Consider the following 20,670-nt stretch of genomic DNA (forward strand, 5'->3'; position numbering starts at 1 on the left):
ATTGTGTCTCTTCCAACTAACAGGCTAGGGCCATGAGCCAGAGTGTAGGCATATTTTATTTATTTAGTACCAAGAACAGTGCTTGGCAGCTCTTAAGTGTTCAATACGTATTTGTCCAAGAAATTGATTTTAAAAGAGAGCACTTATTTGACACCCACCCTGCTAAACCCTTTACCTGCATTATTCTAGGTAATTTTCATCACTGCCCTATGAGAAGACAATGGGCTCTATAGTCAGACAGCTTGGATTAAATCCTTGCTCCATTGCTTAGCAGCTCTGGGCCCCAGGTCAACAATCATCTATGTTCGCCAAGTCTCCATTACCCCATCTCAAAGAAATCAAAGGAAATATTAATGGTTACTATTTACTACTATTGGTTGTATGTTGTCAGACTCTGTATGAAGCAACCAGGTCAACACTGAGAAGTGTTTCAAGTGCAGCCCTAAATTTAGGCTTCAAATCGCATCTTTTTAAATTATCTATCTCATGTGATCATTTAAGTCTTAATAACTGTTTTGTGCATACTGTTTTGCAAGAGTAAAGTACTCCCTTGTCTTACCCTATTTCACACAGGAGAAATGCTAACTGTTAGATCCTAAGTGCCCTGGAAAATGGGATTTATCGGTGACAGTGCATTAACGCACTCAGCGCTCAGTGCGTTGCTTCGATACTGACACACAGCCTTGCTTTAAATCCTTGTCATAGACTGGGCAAGAAATGTGTTTAGTAGCCTTGCAATCACATTTCTACAGAACAAGACTTGTTTTCGAGCCGTCTGAGAGTTTTAAAGATAATAACTTCCTCTCTCTCTGGAGAAGAAAAATCAATTTAAAGATAATAATAGCTGTGACAAAGAAAAAACTGATGGCCTTTCTGATACTCAAGGAGAGCCAAGTGCCATGGAATGGTTAAAACAAATGTTGGTGAATGAGGCTGACCCAGTGGAAATCCTCACAGACACATCACAGGCTCTCAATAAACAAACCAGTGAATGGCCCACAGAGGTACAACCTGTATAATGTTGGGAAAATTTAAAGTTTTTCATTTCTTGTATAATGGGGAAATGATATTTATACCATGAATCGTTATATTGTGAGATAATATGTGTGCAGTGGTAGCTCCTGTGCTTGACATATAGAAAGATTTTAACCGTTATTATTAAACAATTTTTCCACCCTACAGTTCAGAATATGGAGTCCTCTGCTCCCAAATGTAATGCTTTCCCTGAAGTGTGAGAACACAGAAGAGCTTAATAGCAGATATAAAAATGAGCCCTTCCCGAATTCTCTCCTCCCCCCCTCCCCCCGGCCCAGCTCCGTGTAAGCAATAGTAGGGGTGCATCCCTAATTCCTACCAAATCTTCTTATATAATAATTACTCAGCTCTCCCCGATTTCCTCAACCGCACGACAAAACCTGTGTTATCTCTGAGGACAGCGCAGCCACCCCTTCTGCTGGCAGCGGTCCCTGTCCTCCCCCGGGAAGCCTGCCCTCGGCGCCCGGCCCTGCCTGGTTGGCTCCTGGGTTCCAGGGCTCATTATATCCTCAGGCCTCCGCTTCATTATTTACATGTCAGTCCCTCCCAGGGGGCAGAGCTGGAGAGAGGATCATAAATCATACATTCGGGGCTGGGCTGGATGACTTTTAACACGCGGCCCAGAGCATTAAAAAGATAATGCTTGGCATTAGCTTAGCGCAGCGGCCAGCGGGAGAGAGTGGTCACTGGTGGTAATGAGGGTGATTAGCAGCAGTGTGGCATTCAGCTGTCACGGGACACGGCAAGTAAGTGGGTGAAGTACAATTATCTATACAAACGCTGTTATGATCTAGAGTATTACAGGCCAGGGCCCCAGAGCTTCGGAATATCAAAGATTGCTTACTACGCAAAGAGGAAATACCAGCTCTCGGAATCTTCCTCGAGGGTCCATGTGGAGAGAAAGAAAAGAAAAAAAAAAGAGCCTTTGAGACTGTTTTTCCTAACCAAACTATTTATAGAAATAGTTTAAAAACTTAAGTGAGAAATTATAATTTCTGGTTTCTGTGCCAGGAGGTAACAAACCAAAGAAAATACCAGGAAAAGTATGTTTTGCCTATGTAAACTGCTGACGCGTGATAGTGTATTACTTAAATTTCCGAATACTTAGGTATTATTAATATGCCACTGAGTTTAATACGGGTAAAATAACATTTTGATTAAGTCAGTGGTGAATTATACCTTCTCCTATCAGAGTCCATATTTTGGGAGAGGAACATTAATATTTTGTGGGTTTAAAGCGTTCTTTGTTCTTGCGAGTGAAAATTTCATTTTGGTTCCATTCATTTACTTCAACAAACATTTTTATTTTTGCCTGTCGTCAGGCACTATGCTAAGTACTGGACATAAAGTGGTGAACAGGCCCAGGGAAATCTCTGTCTCTGTGCAGCAAAAAGGGATAGAGATATTGAAGGGGGCATTGATTTCATAGGTAATACAGTTTACTACCCTGAGTGATCTGTACTTCTGAGCCTATAGGATATAAACAGGAGAGTCTGGCAGGCAGTGAAGGCTTCCCGGAGAAAGGTAGGTTTAATTTAAACAACAACAGCAGCAATCACAGTGCCCCCAGTGATTCCCAAAAAATGACTAGTGAAGGTTCGATGTAATTCACTATGAGAAGGGGCCCAGCGTCCACGCAGAAGGGTTGGTTCCGGCCTCACGGATCTTGGTTGTCCAGTTTTGCAGAGCACTGCTGAGCCTCAGGGCTGGTTCTCCATTCAACCAGAGGAGAGGTGTTTTAGAGTCCAAAGCATTTCAGATTTAGGAGCAAAATCTTTCTGTTTGCATTAATTCCAACTTTTCATGATGGCGCGTTGAAAGCATGAAACTTAGCACGTACTTAGCATGTGTTCCAGCTGTACTCCCGCTTTCAGCTGTTCCCTACCCTCACTTTCTCTTTGTTCCACTTCCCTCACTGAATTCTTCATTTTCCCCCAGAAACATTATTTTATTCAGTGTAGAATTTACATAACACTTATTAGAGAAATCTTGAGGAGGGGGAAGAAAAGCCTTAATAAGTTTAAATTAACCTCCCTTATCATGAACACTTGCTATGTGAACACCCGTCTTTATATATATATATATATATATATACACACATGTACTTGCTTACTTTATTTTAAGTGTCTTAAATATTGCTATGTTGAGGTACATTTATTTGCATAAAGCCCTTGGAAATTTTTTTCAAATAAGTTGTGGAATAAGTTTTTAAAAACAGACAAATCAATCAATTGATAATTAAAAGGTGGTACTGATGTCCCTCAAATGTGATTTCCCTAAAGACAAACAGGAGTGTTTCTGGTAGAGCATAGGCATTGGGTTCCCGGGCTCTGGAGTAAGACCGCCCACCCCATGTCCTGGCTTTGCTGTTTCCCACCTACATAGCTTTGCACAATCCATGAGTCTTTAGGGGGCTTCTTTTCCTTTTCTGTAATATTTATGATGTTGCAGATGAACTGAGGAAAGGAGTGCATAGCATTTGGCATAGTTCCTGCTTATAGTAACCACCCTGAAAGTATTAGCTCTTGTTATTTCTTTTTTTTTTTTTAATTTTATTTTTGTTTAAAATATTACATTTTAAAATTTTGTTTTAAAATTTTTCTCCCCAATGACCCGTTCCACCCCATCCCACCCCCCTCCCTAGGCCCCCTCCGCACCATTGTCCGTGTCCTTGGGTTGTGCATATAAATTCTTTGGTTACTCTCTCCCCCTCCACCCACCCGCCCTCCTCCCTCCCTCTGTCATTCATCAGTCTCATCCATGCTTCCATGTCATTGAATCTATTCTGTTCATCAGTATATTAAGTTCTTTAGATTCCACATACAAGCGAGATCATGTGATGTTTGTCTTTCTCTGCCTGGCTTATTTCACTCAGCAGAATATTCTCCAGGTCCCTCCACGCTGTCCCAAAGGGTACGAGATTCTTCTTCTTTACAGCCGCATAGTATTCCATGGTGTGAATGTCCCACAGCTTTTCCATCCACTCACCTACTGATGGGCACTTGGGCTGTTTCCAGATCTTAGCTATTGGAAACTGTGCTGCTATGAACATAGGGGTGCGTATATTCTTTCTGATTAGTGTTTCAGGATTCTTAGGATACATTCCTAGAAGTGGGATCACTGGGTCAAAAGGCAGCTCCATTTCTGATTTTTTGAGGAACCTCCATGCTGTTTTCCATAGCTCTTGTTATTTCTAAGCACTCATGTGACTCCTTCAGCTACGTGCGCTCCTTGATGGCTCCCGCGTTCCTCCAGCGTCCCAAGCACAGGGTTGGTGTCATCTTCAACCTCCCTTCTCTCTCTCTCTCTGTTTCCCAGCAATCAGCACGTTATGTGGACCCTTCGCACATCACAGACCTGCAGGAAAGAAGAGTTGGGCTTAAGTTCATAAGAAGCTTCAGATTAAACACGTGTGACTGCCATTCACCCAGCTCTGCGCCTTTGAGTAGGGACTTGACCTATGGACTCAGATCCCTCCTGTATAAACGGGATGCTAACGGCCCCTCTCTCATAGTCTTGATCGAAATCAGGAATCGGAGGGTGGATGTGAACTGCGGCCTTACTCAGTGCTCAGCGCAGGCTAAGTGCCCAGTAGCGAGGTGATGTTGAGCGACAGGGAAAGTGGCGATGGTGAGATGCGTAAGGGGCCCCTTAGCTTGGGAAAGAAAAGCCCTTCTGCCCTTCACCCTAATCCAATCTTCATCTGCTTACATCTGAACGTTGGCGATGAATTCCTACCTGGACCTCTAGCCTGTAGTTGTTTCTGCTTCATTCCACACTACACATAACTTCAAGATCAATCTTTTAAAAAATTGGATTATGCTTCTTTTAAAAACATTTGTCATATTTCCAGTAATTATTAAATGGGATGGAAATTCAGTATCGAGGCAGTCAAGACACGCGTAATTTATCCTTACCTTGTTTCCCCAGCTGTGCATCCACTGGTTCCCTGCAGTGAACCCCCCACCAGTCTTGTGATCGACAATTTATTCCCCACACTTACCTTCTGCCTGTGCTACCTGCCTGCCTTTCCTTGCTCCCTCAGGGTTAGCCAGCCTTCAGCGTCCTGGCCCCAAACACGAGTCCCGCGCTCTTGGTGAAGTCATGCATTTATTCGGAAACATTTATTCCGAATCTGTTTTGTGCCTGGCACTGTACTTGGCACTGAGAGCCAACAAGGAGCCAGAGGGACACAGTCCTTGCCCTCACGCTCCCCTTCCTCTTGTTCGTGTGTGTACACGTTTCCCCACTCCTTTGGCACATAGTATACGCAGCTTTGTTTGGTAGATATATACTGTATTATCTTCATCTATAACATAAAATGTTGCACACAATTATGGTTCAAGAGGTAGCTGATGTGGCTTTTGAAATGATTTTCCTCTAGTGTATGGTCCACATTGGGGTTAGGTTGATTTCCTTCTGTTAGTCAACCTCATAGTCTTGCTCCAAAGGTCCCATCAACTGGAAAAACAAATGTAGTTAAACACTGGCCTCTGGGCCAGAACTCAAAGCAGAATCCTAAATGTTCACAGAAGGAACGACCTATCTTGTTGTGTAATTTATTATATTGCATCTCACCATATTATAACATAGGGAAAATATTGATGGCCAGTTTCTTTTTAGTAGCATGTGGAAAATTAAATGCATTTCTTTATAATAGAACTATGTAGTGTATCCAAAAGTTATTCTAGTCAAACTTTATGTGCTTTTACTTAAATGATACTGATCAGTATAAGTCTTAATACAGGAATTGTTCTGCCTTTTTTAAAATAGCAGGTGCGGGTTATGCGTATCCTATATATAGAAATCTCTGCTCATGTTGGACATGCAAAGTTGTCTTTTTTATAATAGTTTTCTTTTTTTAAATTCAAGGTCTTTGAAAATGGTCACCAAGGAAACAACAGAATAGGTTTCACATGTTTCACTTAAACCTAAAATAGAAAACCCTGGTGTCCCTTATAAGTGTAGTTATCTGAAGACGACTCCCTCACATGCGTTGGGTATTTATGTGCCGGTTTGCTCTCAGTAACCGTGTACGTACAGAGCAAATCCTACGTTAGGCAAGGGCCCCGATTCACTTTCCTGCTCTGCCTGACCTTGAGTACATAACTGTTTGCTGCTGAGTGTAAGAGTTGCACCCCGTGTCCAGTGAAGTTGCTACTCTCTCTCATCCTAACATCTCAGCTGTAACGTAATTCAAATCCAGAACGAAAGGACAATGTAAAGAAGAATATATAGCGCTGCGAGATTTCGTTTGCCAAACTCATCCTCAGGAATGCCTTCTAATCCAGACCAGAGAGTGCGGTGCAGGCAACTCAGGGCGTAGGAGTGAGAGGAGGCCTGGAGCATGCAGGGTGGCGGCAAGCACTGTGACACCTCAACACACGGCTTAAATGCAAAGGCATTGGCTTTTATGGTTTATTGAGTTGTTACACCAAGCTCTAACTTTTGCCTGAAATCAAAACCGTCATTCAAGGGCTCCTGCAAAGTGAAATACATTTCCAGTAATAAACCTGATTATAAATGATCTTTGTGGACATTGTGAAATGTTTCTCAATCTCAGCATTTTCCTCAGATCGGAATCAATATGCATTAAATTGGCAGGTACTGTGAGTACAGAGATGAAGAAAAACACAGTTTTACTCTTAAGTGGGACTCAGTCAGTCACTGAAGAATCACTGTAATATAAAGGGACATGGCCACAGGCTCCCGGCTGCTCTTTCCACATCTGTGCTTATTTACTCTCTTAGTCCCTTCCATCCTCTGTTGCCAGAGGACTTTTACTAAAACCAAAATGTGGTCAAGTCAGTCGCCTCTGTGAAACCCTTTGCTGACTGCACCCTCTGCGGGGATGAAGTTCATGCCCTTTAACGCAGCTTATCCGGGCCTCTGCCAGCTGCTGCTCGCCCGCCCGCCCGCCTCTGCAAGCTCATCTCTTAGGCTTTCATGCACTCACCAAGCTCTTGTCTGTATTTTCCTCCGAGCACCCTTCATAGTCTCTTTTGCCCCTAGACTTTCATACTCAATACTCTGCTGACCCAGAACCTTCTCTGGTCCCCCTCCTGCCCTTTGCTGGCTGATTCCTTCTCGTTGCAGATTTTTGTTTTATGTATATTACCGTTCCTAAGGTGTCCTTCCTGACCCACCCAGCCCCCTAGGATGCTTAGCGCCTGTGCTACGTGCAGTTACCACCCTGTATGAAATTGCTGATTCTTTCTCTGGGAAGGACGGGGGGGACCCTGTCCCTCTTGTGTAACACAGGCATCCTCTGCCCTCCAGATGCTTTGTAAATATTTTTGAATTGATGAATGAATAAATGAAGGAATGAGAAATGGGTACTGTAAGAAGTGCCTTCAAACTGAAAGTGAAAACCCAGGTGAGGGAATAGCTGGTCCTATCACCAGGGAACGGTGAAGACATATGAAGGAAAGTATATGAGATGGCATTGGATCTGGGCCCTAAAAGGTGAGCAGGAAAGAATTAGGGGGTTGAGGAAGGGAAGTGGAAGCTGAACAGGAACTGTGTGGTCAAAGTCAAGGGTTTGCAGAGTAGATCATTCTGGATGAATCCAACCTGCTTTGGATCTCAAGTCAAATATCACCAGGCCTTCCCGACAACCCCCCTTAAAGAAGTTAGATGTGTGCTGAGAGTTCTCTCTTGCTGCTGACTTTATGAGTTATATTTCTAAAGTGAAGTTTTAAACCAGAGATCTAAAAACATCCATTAAGAGCAATACTTTTTTTTTTAAATATACCTTTATTGATTTCAGAGAGAGGAAGGGAGAAGAAGAGAAAGAGAGAAACACCAGTGATGACAGAGTTGTCATTGATCGGCTGCCTCCCGCACGCCCCTGATTGGGGATCGAGCCTGCAACCCAGGCATGTGCCCTGACCGGGAATCGAACCCCGATCTCCTGGATCCTAGGTCGATGCTCAACCTCTGAGCCACGCCAGCCGGGCAAGAGCAATAAATTTTGGTTGTATTTTTATATAGTATTCTTTCGTATGAAAAACATAATGGGTTGACTTTAAACAATTTATAGTAAGTGCTATTATTATTAAGTAATAAAGAAGACATCCGGTGAAAGAGTAGAAGAGAGAAGAACACGTGAGGGGACAGACCAGCCTGACCCCTTACAATCCTAAGATGCATGATCGCTACCAGGCTGAAGGTCAGCCTGTCAAATTCATTTTCTTCTAACACACGTGAAGGGGTTCAAAGCCCTTAGATCCATCACCGCAGCAGCGCATTCTTTTTATATAGGGGATCTAGACTCCAGGGTTGGGGTGGCTTACACAGCAGCCCCCCTCCTCTATATTAAATGGCTTTGTCAACTTAATAAATGCACAGTGAGACATTTTTCCTGCATAGAGAATGGCTTAGTAAGTGATAACATAGCTCCACAGGTTACTGGGACTAGAGTAAGTCAGTTTAATTCAGTCATTTTAAAGCCTAAAGCATCATCTTTGGGAAAGAAGGGGGAAGGGCTTAAACCAGCAGGCACTGGTAGAGTGGATGTATCCAAATATTAATCGTGCAGGAGTGCTGTAGCCTTTAGCCTCATACATATGAAGTCCAGCTATTTCATATTACAGTTGCTTTTCAAATCATAGCTCAGAGGCAACAGCGTTATTGGAAACTCTAAGGTTAATAATGACTTTACTCAGCTTATAGCTTAGGGCAGAACCAGCTACCAAGCCAAGACTCCTGGGAATGCTGATCGTGTCAGTGCTGGTCCCATTTCCCCAAAAGCATAAGCGTGAATTCCTTCAGTCTTTCCAGGGATCTCTGAGCTTTTCTTGACCCATGTTTTTAACACTAATGGGTGATAAATATGTTTCTTCTTCCCTTAAAATCTAAGCTGGATTTTAGTGGATGTTAGGGCCTAGAAAAATAATAACTATGTTGTTGATATTAATAATTTGCTAATCATTGGTCACACTTTGGTTCATTTATTTTTCACAAGAGCTCAATGAGGTAGATATATCCTTTCCCCCATTTTACAGTAAAGAAACAGAAGCTTCAAGATTTTAATTTCTCCAGAATATACAGCTAGGAAGTATGATTCAAAGCCAGTTTTTCTGATTTCAGATTCCAGTCTCTTTTTAAAAAATATATATTTTTTATTGATTTCAGAGAGAGGAAGGGAGAGGGAGAGAGAGAGAGAGAAACATCAATGATGAGAGTCATTGATCAACTGCCTCCTGCTCGCCCCCTGCTGGGAACGGAGCCTGAAACCCAGGCATGTGCCCTGACCGGGAATCAAACTGGAATCTCCTGGATCATAGGTCAGTGCTCAAGTGCTGAGCCACATTAGCCAGGCAGATTCCAGTCTCTTAACCACTACATCCTACCAACCATTCTATTGTGTAAGCCCCCAACTGACATTTTCATGCCTTTGCCATATCTCTAGCCTACCCCCAACCAGAGCTGACTCCTGCCCTTCCTTCAAGTGTGTTACTATAGTTAAGCTTAGAGGGTGCCATGTATCTGACTTGCAGCTCTGCCCCTTCATAGCTGTGTAATTTTTTTCAAGTTAGTTAACCTCTCTGATCTTCCATTTCCCTGTCTAAAAGAAGAGTAACTTTCTGAAAGGGTTAATTAGAGTAGTTTGTGTCCCTGGAGTTAGTGTAACTTGGCAGCGTTCCTGGCACCGAGTAAGAACCCAGCCAGGTGGGCAGCATGATTCAGGCTCAGCTCAGGTCGCCTCCTCTATCAGATCTTTCTCCTCAGTCCACTCTAAGCTGCATCATTTACCAATTAGCTCCTTTCGTTCTCTGCTTTCTAGAATGTTCTCTTGTCTCCTTTTATAGCCTAGAAGCCACTAGAAGGTAGGCAAGAACAGTGGTTAATAAATAGTGGCCCTATTTTCTTGGCCAAATATGTGGCCACATTCCTGACAAAGAATTGTATGGTATTTTAGGGAGTGAGAGCCAGTAGAAAATATAGTTGGAACTCAAAATGTTGGGATTTCTAGGACATTTTTACTTTTCTGAATAGACTATGCAACAGATTATAACCGATGATCAATAGTATAGGCTCATCATATTTAAATACTTATAAATTGATTTAATAAATGTTTCTAATCTCTTGACTTTAATCTTGTGTTTTAAAAAGAGAATAATGCTGAACGGGAATTTTTAAACCTGGACATTTTGTTAGAATGAATAGATGCTGAGGTTCCCTAAATACTAAACGCCCTAGCTGCACCTGAGAGTGGATGATCTCAAGATTATCTCCAAAGCAGCATCCTGCTCAGTCTTGGAAGTGTGCACAGAGAACCACGGTGAGGAAGGAAAGAGGCCTCTTCTGCTCACGTTAATGTCACTCCCCTCTCTCATTGATTTCTTTCTCTCAAGGGTTTTGTGCCAGTCCATAACTAAGTCTACAGAGAGCCAAGAATAAGAGCAGCATGTTGAATAGGAGGCCTTCCATCCGTGGCCCTTGGGTTACCATCGTTTTTGCACGCCCCCTACCATTCTTACTTTAAGCATCCTGAGGGGCAGACAGCACTTGTAGGCTATTTTGTTTCCACTGCCTTAGCCAATAGTAGAAATAAAGCACTTAATAAATGGCCACTCTCCACTCTCGTGTGTCATAAGCTGTGTGAGTCCATTACTTACATTCTTTCATTTAATTGTCAAATAATTCAGTGCCATAGCACTATCTATCCCTATTGCCCTTGCCCCCATTTCAAAGATGAGGCATTTAGAGAACTAAGTGATTGATCCAAGGTCCGCATCTATTAAACACAGGAGTGGGACCTGGCAACTACTACATGGAAATCCCCATAGGTGGAGCTCCAGAGTTACTAAAGCTCTCAGTAGAACTTAACACAAACAGACCAAAGATCTGGAAGTTCTACTTTCTAATAATACTTACTCTCAGAACATGTCTGTTTGAATGAATGAATGAATGAATGAACGCATGGATGCTGGTGTAATTCTTCCATCGATAACCATTCCTGCCTTAAGGTTTACTCGTAAGCAATGATCCATGTTCTAAAATGCAAGTACTCCTGAGAGGCTAGCTCTAACTTTTCTGATATCTTTGTCAGAGACTCGGTCACAAAGCAACTCCAACCTTGGTAGGGATGAGAGGTCCTGATGAAGGAAAGGATAGAACCAGAAGGATAAGCTAAAATGCTCACCTCTGGTACCTCACGGTGTTGCCTGGGGCTACCACCAATGCAGCTAAGAGCTGGAAGCTTCAAGTTTTTTATGGTGTGAAACCTCCCAGGACTGGCCCTTAGTTGAACAAGGTTTTTATCCCTCCTCCAGATCATCTGCTATGTCAGACGTTACTGGTGACAGGGACTCTTAGGCTGGCCCAGAACCTTCCATCTACATGCAGTGATGCCTTCAAGCGCTCCTTTATGGTCTTGAGTACGTGTCTTGGGGGGAGGGGGTGTCCCTCCTCATGCCCAGCAGCTTCTCTAGAAGGCTGACCTCAAGCCATTTAAGAAAAGGCTGCCCAAGTGCCCACCAGCTCATGAATGGGTCAATAAAATGCAGTTCTAGCAGTACGATGGAAATTATTCAGCAATGAGAAGAAATGAAATATCGCTGCACGCTGTAACATGGACGAGCCTGGAAAAGATGAAGCCAAAGCAGAAGAGGCCAGTCACACAAACACACACAGATTGTGTGATTCCGTTTAATACCCCATGCCCAGAATAGGCCAGTCCATAGAGACAAAACACAGGCTGGCGATTGCCTCGCCCTGGGACAGGTGGGTGGGGAGCAGGGGGTGACGCTAACAGGGGCACGGTTTCCTTTTGAGGTGATGCAAAGCTGTAAAATTGGTCGCGGTGATGGTTGGACAGCCTTGTGAATGTGCTGGCAACCCCTGAACCATCTGCTTGGAAGGTGTAATACAGTTGAGACGTATGTGAATTATATCTCAATAAAGCTGCCCCAAAAGAAAAAGGAAAGGCGGCACAAGAGGATGGAAGCATTGTAGCCAAGTTATAATGCAGACCATGAGCTTGCTGGGCACCCATCGCAGCCTGAAAAGACTTGGGGAAGTTCCCCTCCCGGAGGGGTCTATAGGGCAGGCTCGCTGACAGCTGTGCCCCTGAAGGTGTCCACAAGTCGATGCTACCAGGAACTTTCTGCGATGCTTTTTTTCTCTTCTGAACATGTTTCCATTTTTTTAAGCCGTTTTCTTTCCCTCAGCCCTAATGGGACTAATTTAACACTGATTCACAGACCAAAAAATACCTGGAGTCAGGTACATACTATTATATTTTTTTGAAAGGATTATAAATTAAAATGTAAAATTGTTTCGCACATTTTTGCTGCAAGCAATACCAGAAGAGAAGGGGACTGGTTCAGACCATTAGGAATAGGTAAAAGTTAAGACACGATTCCATCGAAGTCGCATGTGTCAGAGCTGCCACCCCCGTGTGCTCGCCCCATGGCCCTGCTCGGCTGCAGGGCTGCCTTTCTTCTTGCCTGGACCATTGCCGGTTTCCTGCTCCAGCCTCGCTCCCCCTAGTAACTCATCTCGCCCCACGTTGCCGGAGTCCCCTTTCTGTGATGCAGATAAGAGGCAGCGCGGCCCAGGGGAGAAGAGCCTGGCTCCCAGCCTCTCTCAGGCTGCCTGGATTTGAATCTGGGCCTCACCACATAACAACTCAGTCATCTTAGGCAAGTTACTTAACCTTTCTGTGAATCATTTCCCCCCATTTCTAGTGAGCAGTAAATGAGAGCAGTAGGGTAAGTGCTTAGTCTAATGGCACGTTCACAGCAGTCACTCACCATAAACTTTTATTATTATCTTCATTTTATTACTTTGTATTGATTTCAGAGAGAAGACGGGAGAGGGAGAGAGACAGAAAAGTCAATGATGAGAGAATGACTGATTGGCTGCCTCCTGCATGCCCCATACTGGGGATCGAGCATGTGCCCTGGCCAGGAATCAAACCACAACCTCCTGGTTCATGGGTCAACACTCAACCACTGAGCCACGCTGGCTGGGCAAAGCCTTTATTATGACACTTATATTCAAATGCTGCGATGTTTCTTCATGTCTGCATAATCAAATTCAATCCTTATCAATTAAATCATGCAGGAACCCGTGAAATCTAACCTCCAGGTATATTTTCCTAATTCACAACTGTCTCTCAGTACATCAGGCAAATTTGTGACTCCACGTTTTTTTCAAGCTCTTTCCTCTGCCGTTCTTCTGTCTCCAACCAGAAGAGCCCATTTTCGGGTTCTTGGTTCAGGAACACTAGCTATAAGGCTCTGAAGGGACTGTGATGCTTTTTCCTGTGTGGGGTTCAAGGGAAGTTGACCAAAGTGAATCCTGTTTTATAGCTAAAACAAACCGGACTTCCTGGTGGCCTAGGTAAATGAGGGAGGAAGGAAGAAAGGGTGATGTCTAAGCTGAAATCTAAAACACCTAGGTATGGGGTGGTGCCATCTGTTGATAGGGGAAAACCTGGAGAGCATAAGTGTTTGAGGGACAAAGAATAAAAACATCTATATTAGTCAGGTTAGGTTTAAATGCAGTCAGATATTCAAGTAGATTTGATAAGTAAGCAGTTGAATGTATGAGTCTGAGGTTGGGGAATGGTCAGGACTATGGATGTAAAACTGAGTCACAATCTGTAGTTGGGGCCAGTGTAGATAATGTTGAGGACGCTCAGGGACCAGCAACATCTAGAGACCAGCTAGAGGAAGAGAAACCTGTTAAAGATGGACATGGAAGTTTCCTCACCCAGTACCTACTGGAAGTGAAGCACTGTCTTGTTTATCTCTGTGCCTAGTGGTGTTTGTCCTATGAATTTTCAATAATGCTTGTTGAATTCATTTTCATTTTAAAAGCAAAGGATGGCCCTGGCCAGCGTGGCTCAGTGGTTGCAGCATTGGCCTGCGGACTGAAGGGTCTTGGGTTCGATTCTGGTCAAGGGCACATTCCTCAGTTATAGGTTTGCTCCCCACACCCAGTCGGGGCATCTGGGCACATGAGGGAGGCAACCAATCGATGTGTCTCTCTCGCATCAATGTTTCTCTCCCCCTCCCTCCCTCCCTTCTACTTTCTCTTTAAAAAAAAAAAAAAAAATCAATGGAGACAATATCCTCAGGTGAAGAAAAATAATGAATGAATGAATGAATGAATGAATGAATGAATGAATGAATGCAAGGACCTTTAGAAGTCTCCCAGGCATGATTTGGCAACTCTTGCAAAGCAAGCATGAAGACAACTCCACCTTCCGACTTAGGGCGGAGTGTTGGGGGCCAGTTCCATGGCCACTGGAGACAGGCTTACTCTCCCCATCCCCTGACACTTCCCTACCCCCTTTCCCTAGAGACACATCCAAAAGGCATGGCCCCAGTGCACAGCGGGTGGGTGGCAGAAAGCCCAGGATCTCAGCATGGTCCTCAAGCCTAGATACCAGGGGTCTTGAGAGAGAAGCAGCTGCTGGAACAGATGTGCGATCTGTAGGAATTGCCCTTAGTCCTGGACTGCAGCACATCCGTGTATGCAATACTCAACTTTTGGAAAGGTTGCATGGTAAACTGCCTCTAGTACCTCGTTTCATGTTTCCCATTGACTTCGACAGGTCAGTGTGCATGTTCTTCTACCCTCCTTTGTTCCTGTGAAACATTAAGAATTTGTAAACTAAGGCCCACCCCTCTTTTGTCCTCTCCTCTCCCTCCTGTTCTGATTAAGACTTCATCGCCCTCCACCTGAGCAAGCTCAGGAGGCAGGTCCCCCCCCTCCATTCTCTCGCCACTCTGCCACCAGCGTGACCACACCAAAGCCCTGCTCTGTTATGCCATCCACCTGCCCAGAACTTCAACAGAGTCTCAAGTGCTTATTGAAAGAAAAATGATTCCAAAATCCTAAAGTTGGGATTCCAGGTCTCCCACAATTTGTCATTTCCAGGCAACTTTTTCAATATTGGTGCCCATAAATCAAATCTTGGGTTGTAATTAATGAGGTCCCCATTTTTTGTTTTGTTTTTTAATTTATCTTTATTGTTGAAAGTATTACAGGTGTCTCATTTTTCCCCCAATTGACCCCCTCCATCTCCCTCCCACCCCCTCCCCAGGCCTTCAGCCCGTTTTTGTCTGTGTCCATGGGTTATGCATATATGCATGTAACTCCTTTCTTTAATCTCTTTCCACCCTCCACCCCCTTCCCTCTTTCCTCTGAAATATGATTGTCTGTTGCATGTGTCAATGTCTCTGGATCTATTTAGTTCATCAGATTCTTTTGTTCATTAGCTTCTTCTTAAAGAAGACCCTTCAACATTTCCTGTAGTGCTGGTCTGGTGGTGATGAACTCCTTTAGCTTTCTCTTGTCTGAGAAGCTCTTTATCTGACCTTCAATTCTAAATGATAGCTTTGCTGGGTAGAGCCATCTTGGTTGTAGTTCCATGTTTTTCATCACTTTGAATATTTCTTGCCACTCACTTCTGGCCTGCAAGGTTTCTGACAGTTGTATGGGTGCTCCCTTGTAGGTAACTAACTGCTTTTCTCTTGCTGCTTTTAAGATTCTTTGTCTTTAACCTTTGGCATTTTCATTATGATTTGTCTTCCTGTGGGCCTCTTTGGGTTCCTCTTGTTTGAGATCCTCTGTGCTTCCTGGACTTCTAAGTCAATTTCTTTCCCCAGGTAGGGGAAGGTTTCTGTCATTACTTTTTCAAATGGATTTTCAACTTCTTGGTCTTCTTCTTCCCCTTCTGGCACCCCAATAATATGAATGTTGGGCCTCTGGAAGTTGTCCCAGAGGCTCCTTATGCTATCTTCATATTTGTGGATTCTTTTTGCTCTTCTGGTTGGGTGCTTTTTGTTTCCTCATGTTCCAAATTGCTGATTTGATTCTCAGCGTCCTCTACTCTACTTTTGATTCCCTGTAAGTTATTCTTCATTTCAGTTCGTGTAGCCTTCATTTCAAATTGGTACTTTATTATGTCATCGATTTTCTCAGTTATTTTCGTAATAATATGCTTGAACATCCTTATAAACAAAATTCTGCACTCTGTATCTGTTAGCTTGCTTGGATCTATTTCATTTAGTTCCTCTTCTAGAGATTTCTTCTGTTCTTTCCTTTGTGACATGTTTCTTTGCTTCCACATTTTGGCTGCTTCCAGGTGTTTGTTTCTATGTATTAGGTGGAGCTGCTGTGTCTCTTGGAATTTGTAGAGTGGCTTTGTGTAGTAGGTGTCCTGTAGGGTCCAGTGGCTCAGCCTCCCCAGTTGCCTGAGCTGGGCCTTCTAGGTGCTCCCGTGTGTGGGCTGTGTGCTCTGACCTGTTGTAGTTGAGCCTTGGTTGCTGTTGGCATCACTGGGAGGAACTGACCCCCTGGCCAATCAGCTGTGAGGACCAGCTGCAACTATAGCCAAAGAGCTGCTGTGCTGGAGACACCCCTGTGGAGCAGGATTTACTTCAGTGGACCTTTGGTGTTCACCAGGTGCGCCCCTTGAGTGTGTCACTCGTGGATGTGGTAGGGTTGTAATCCAGCGTGGTCGAGTCTGACCACCAGGTGCACTGTCTCTGGGGCCTCCCGGAGGTGCAAAGTCAGCCTGTGCCAGTGCCGTGCCCAGGGCCACCCAGCATGAGCTACACAGCAAACCGTAGGTGGCTGCTCCTTGTGCTGGGCTTGGAGGTGTCCAGGAGAGGCCAAGCTATGAGCCAATGCAGCTGCCGCTAGTGCCAGGCCCGGGGCCGCTTATCAAGCCGTATGGGGCCCGCTGCTGCTTGTTTGAGAGATTTTAGGAAAGTCCTAAGCATGAGGCTCTAGAGGCCACTTGCACAGAAAAGCCCCTGGAAATGGCCCGGATGAGCTGCAGGTGGGGAGGGGCGGGGCCTCCGGGAATCACGGGGCGGGGCCAAAGGTGAGTCAGGTGCTGGCGATTCAAACATGGCGCCTGCCCGCTGGCTGTGTGCGGGGAGGACTCGCCACAGGAGCCATGGCCTCCGCCAGCCCTTCTGCCTGGGAGGAAGCCGCCCCTCCAGCTCTCGCCCCGATTCCAGGCAGGTTAGTTCCTCCCCGAGTGTCCCGGGTCCTTTCCGGCTGCTGCCCGGCGCTGGGCTCAGAGGGAGCGTCCGGGTGAGTCCGTGCCGGGCCCTTTAGAGGAGCTGCTGGGGCTCCCGCAGCCTCCGCGACCCTCAGGGACAGTCCCCGCTGGTTTCACTGCTCAGAGTTGGGGGACGTCTCTCCCGGCCCTGGAGCCCTGGGCTGGGGGCCTGCTGTGGGGCTGGGACCCTTCGCTCCTCTGGGAAACCTCTGCCGCCGAGATTCGCTCCTGGGTTTACCCCGCGGCACCGGGTGTGGGCCCGCGGCCCCGTCTCTGATTCAGCCCCGATCCGCCTGCGTCTCTGCCCCTCCTCCCGCTCTCGGTGCTTCTTCAGGTCCCTGGTTGTGGGGCTTCTGTTCAGCCAGATCTCAGGAGGCTCTGAGTGACGGTGGTTCTGTATTTTAGTTGTGATTTTGATGTGGTTGCGGGAGGCGGCGGGTGCAGCGGTTCTCTGCCCCGCCATCTTGATTCCTCTCCGGGGCCCCGTTTTTACCACGAGATAGTTACCTTGCTTCCCATTTGCCGTAGCTCAGCGCCTGCCACTTCTGTCACCCAGAATGCCTCCCCTGTTCCTCCATCTGTTAGCATCCTACTCGCGCCCCAATTCCAGGCCCATGCAGCCCTCTTCAGGGAGCCTTCCTATCCCTTCAGAAGGAGAAGCCTTGTCTGTCCTTCTGGTACAGCTGGTTTATTTTATTAAAGACGGTTATCAAATAGATGATGATGATGATGATATACATGTAGATAGATAATAGAGGCAGAGGTTTCATTGAGGGCTTTTTTCCCTTGAAACTCCAACTTATTTTCTTTTTTTTTTAAGGAAAGTGGGTTCAGGAAATTATTTTTTTAATATGCTTTATTGATTTTAGAGAGAGAGGAAAGGAGAGAGAGAGAAAAACATCAATGAGAAACATCAACATAGATTGGCTGCCTCTTGCACGCCCCCTGCTGGGTATCAAGCCTGCAACCCTGTCATGTGCCCTGACCGGGAATCGAACCAGTGACCTCCTGGTGCATGGGTTGCTGCTCAGCCACTGAGTCACACCAGCTGGGCTCTTCATTTCTTTTTCTTTTTTTAAAATTTATCTTTATTGTTGAAAGTATTATAAATGTCCCCCTTTTTCCCCCAAGTGGCCCCCTCTGCCTCGCTGCCCCCAGCCCCAGGCCTTCACTACACTATTGTCTGTGTCCATGGACTATACATATATGCATATAAGCTCTTTGATTAATCTCTCCACACCCACTCCCCCACCCCCTCCTTTCCTCTGACAGCCCTCCTGCTATTCCATGCTTCCCTACCTCTGGATCCATTTTGTTCACTAGTTTATTTTGTTCCTTAGATTCCACATATGAGTGAGGTCATGTGATATTTGTCTTTCTCTGCCTGGCTCATTTCACTTAGCATAATACTCTCCAGGTCCCTCCGTGCTGTCCCAAAGGGTATGAGATCCTTCTTTTTCACAGCTGCATAGTATTCCATGGTGTGAATGCCCCACAGCTTTTTATCCACTCACCTACTGATGGGCACTTGGGCTGTTTCCAGATCTTGGCTATTGTAAATAGTGCTGCTATGAACATGGGGGCGCATATATTCTTTCTGACTGTTGTTTTGGGATTCTTAGGATATATCCCTAGAAGTGGGATCACTGGGTCACACTGCTGGTGCAATGCAGACTGGTGCAGCCAATATGGAAAACTGGAGTTTCCTCAAAAAATTTAAAATGGAACTAATTTATTTTCAATTGCAACATATTGTACCTAGCACAGCATATAGAAGGAACTCTAACAATATTGCCTTAGTGAATAAGTGACCCAATTAGCCCAGTATAATTCATCCTCACTACTCACAGTTTATTCATTGTATAATTCTAGGTCTTCATAGGTCAGCTTTTCTTAAAGTTGGGGCTCTTTATGGGGTGACCATGAGGTCATCACATAGGTGACTTCCTTTTACAAATACTGATTAAATACCTGGTCAGTACCAGGCCTTATGATGGATTCTGAGAAGCAAATTGTAAATAAGAAGCACATTCCCGCTCTCACCGAGCTCATAGTTTCATGATGGTGACCAAACTTAAACAAGAAGGGCGTGTAAGAACGTAGGGGGTGTTTCCAGGAGGAGCTGATGTGGAAGCTGAGACCTGAAGGGGTCCTAAACTACAGTCAAACCACACTGTGTGTGTGTGGCAGGGTGTGAGAGTGAGGAAATGAGGAGGACCATGTGTGGAGGCTGCTCAGAGGATGGATAAAAATGAACAGAGTAGGAAAAGTCCTTATGGGAAGGGAGAAAGAATCAGCAGATCGAAAGGCATGCCTATGGCTAGAGTATAAGTGAGTGAAAGGGGCAATGAGGCGAGGAGGGCACTCAGACCTGAAAGCCACCCTCACAGGTCTTTGAAGGATCTGAGGCAGGGCACTGGCATGGTCAGACTGGCCCTTTAGAAAGACCGCCGGAAATTCCTGTGCAAAGTGGACGGGAGATAGTGGAGACAGGCGCCCTCGGAGGAGGCTCTTGCGGGCAGCGCAGGCTGCGAGTCCCTCTGTGGCACTGACACCGGCCGGGTCCCTGCCCCAGCAGTAACTGCTGTGTCTTCTCAGGGCTTCCAGGGCAGCGGCCAAGGCGACCTTACCAAGGACCACCACGCAGTAGATGCTGCAACATCGCACTCCGGGATAAGGGACAGTAACATGGCAGCGCCCGTGTGAAAGGAATTAAAACTCAGCAGACTCCACTTCGAAAGAAACAATGTCCAAGAAAGGGCGAAACAAGGGCGAGAAGCCCGAGGCGCTCGTTGTCGCCCTTCAAGCTGCCAATGAAGACCTCAGGACCAAGCTCACGGACATCCAGATAGAGCTGCATCAGGAGAAGTCCAAGGTGAGTCCAAGGCCCCTGCCCAGCTCTGCCCGCCGGCCCCCTCCGTGGGCTCCTTTCTGCCGGTCGCCTTTCTGTACCAGTGGAGACTTTCTTGTTTGTGGCAGGAGGGAATGGAGCACGGGAGTCACAGAAGGTGACGGTAACACGGTCATGAGGCCGATCTCTGCCACCTCAAAAAACCTGGCTCAGGAAACCAGATAATAAACATTGATACAGTGACACACACACACCCCCACCGCCTCCCCTCAACACTTAATAATTGGGCAAGTCCCACCCTTGCCCTCTATAGGGTATTCCCGCTGTGGCGGTTAGAGCAGCCTTTCTAAAGTGTATCACATCATGTCACTCATAACCCTTCAGTGGCTGCCTCTGTCTCTCAGAATCAAAGTTTTTCCTACCAACTACAGGACATTCCCTGCAGCTTTCTCTTGACTCAGCTCCCACTCCCCTCCCCCTGGATCACTGCTCCCGCCTCTTGGAAGCATCGAGAGAGATGCTGACCACATTGAGGGCCTTGGCACGCGTTCCTCCCCCAGTGAGCTCCGTGCTCTGTCCTCACCTCCTTCAGGTGTCAGCTACAGTACGTGCATCTGGCCACAATCTGGCACAGGACGTGCCCAGTGACCCCCCATAGCCTGGCTATTCTTGATTCATTTCACAGAAAATTATATATTTATTTATTGTTTAAATAAATGCCCAGTTATCCCCCATAGCCTGGTTATTC

At 45.6% G+C, this 20,670-nt stretch overlaps 1 protein-coding gene across 5 annotated transcripts in view; it reads left to right on the forward strand.

Annotated features, from left to right (window-relative positions):
* JAKMIP2 (janus kinase and microtubule interacting protein 2) overlaps positions 1-20,670 on the forward strand; it is a 149,278-nt gene that overhangs the window by 65,731 nt on the left and 62,877 nt on the right. For all 5 annotated transcript variants that reach the window (XM_081135097.1, XM_081135098.1, XM_081135100.1 and 2 more), the window contains exon 2: positions 19,670-19,946. In XM_081135097.1, the coding sequence (XP_080991223.1) occupies positions 19,818-19,946 (129 nt within the window). In that variant the 5' untranslated portion in view covers positions 19,670-19,817. The remainder of the gene's footprint in view (positions 1-19,669; positions 19,947-20,670) is intronic.

Source organism: Miniopterus schreibersii (genome assembly GCF_964146895.1).
Source record: "Miniopterus schreibersii genome assembly, chromosome: 4".
Lineage (NCBI taxonomy): Eukaryota > Metazoa > Chordata > Mammalia > Chiroptera > Miniopteridae > Miniopterus > Miniopterus schreibersii.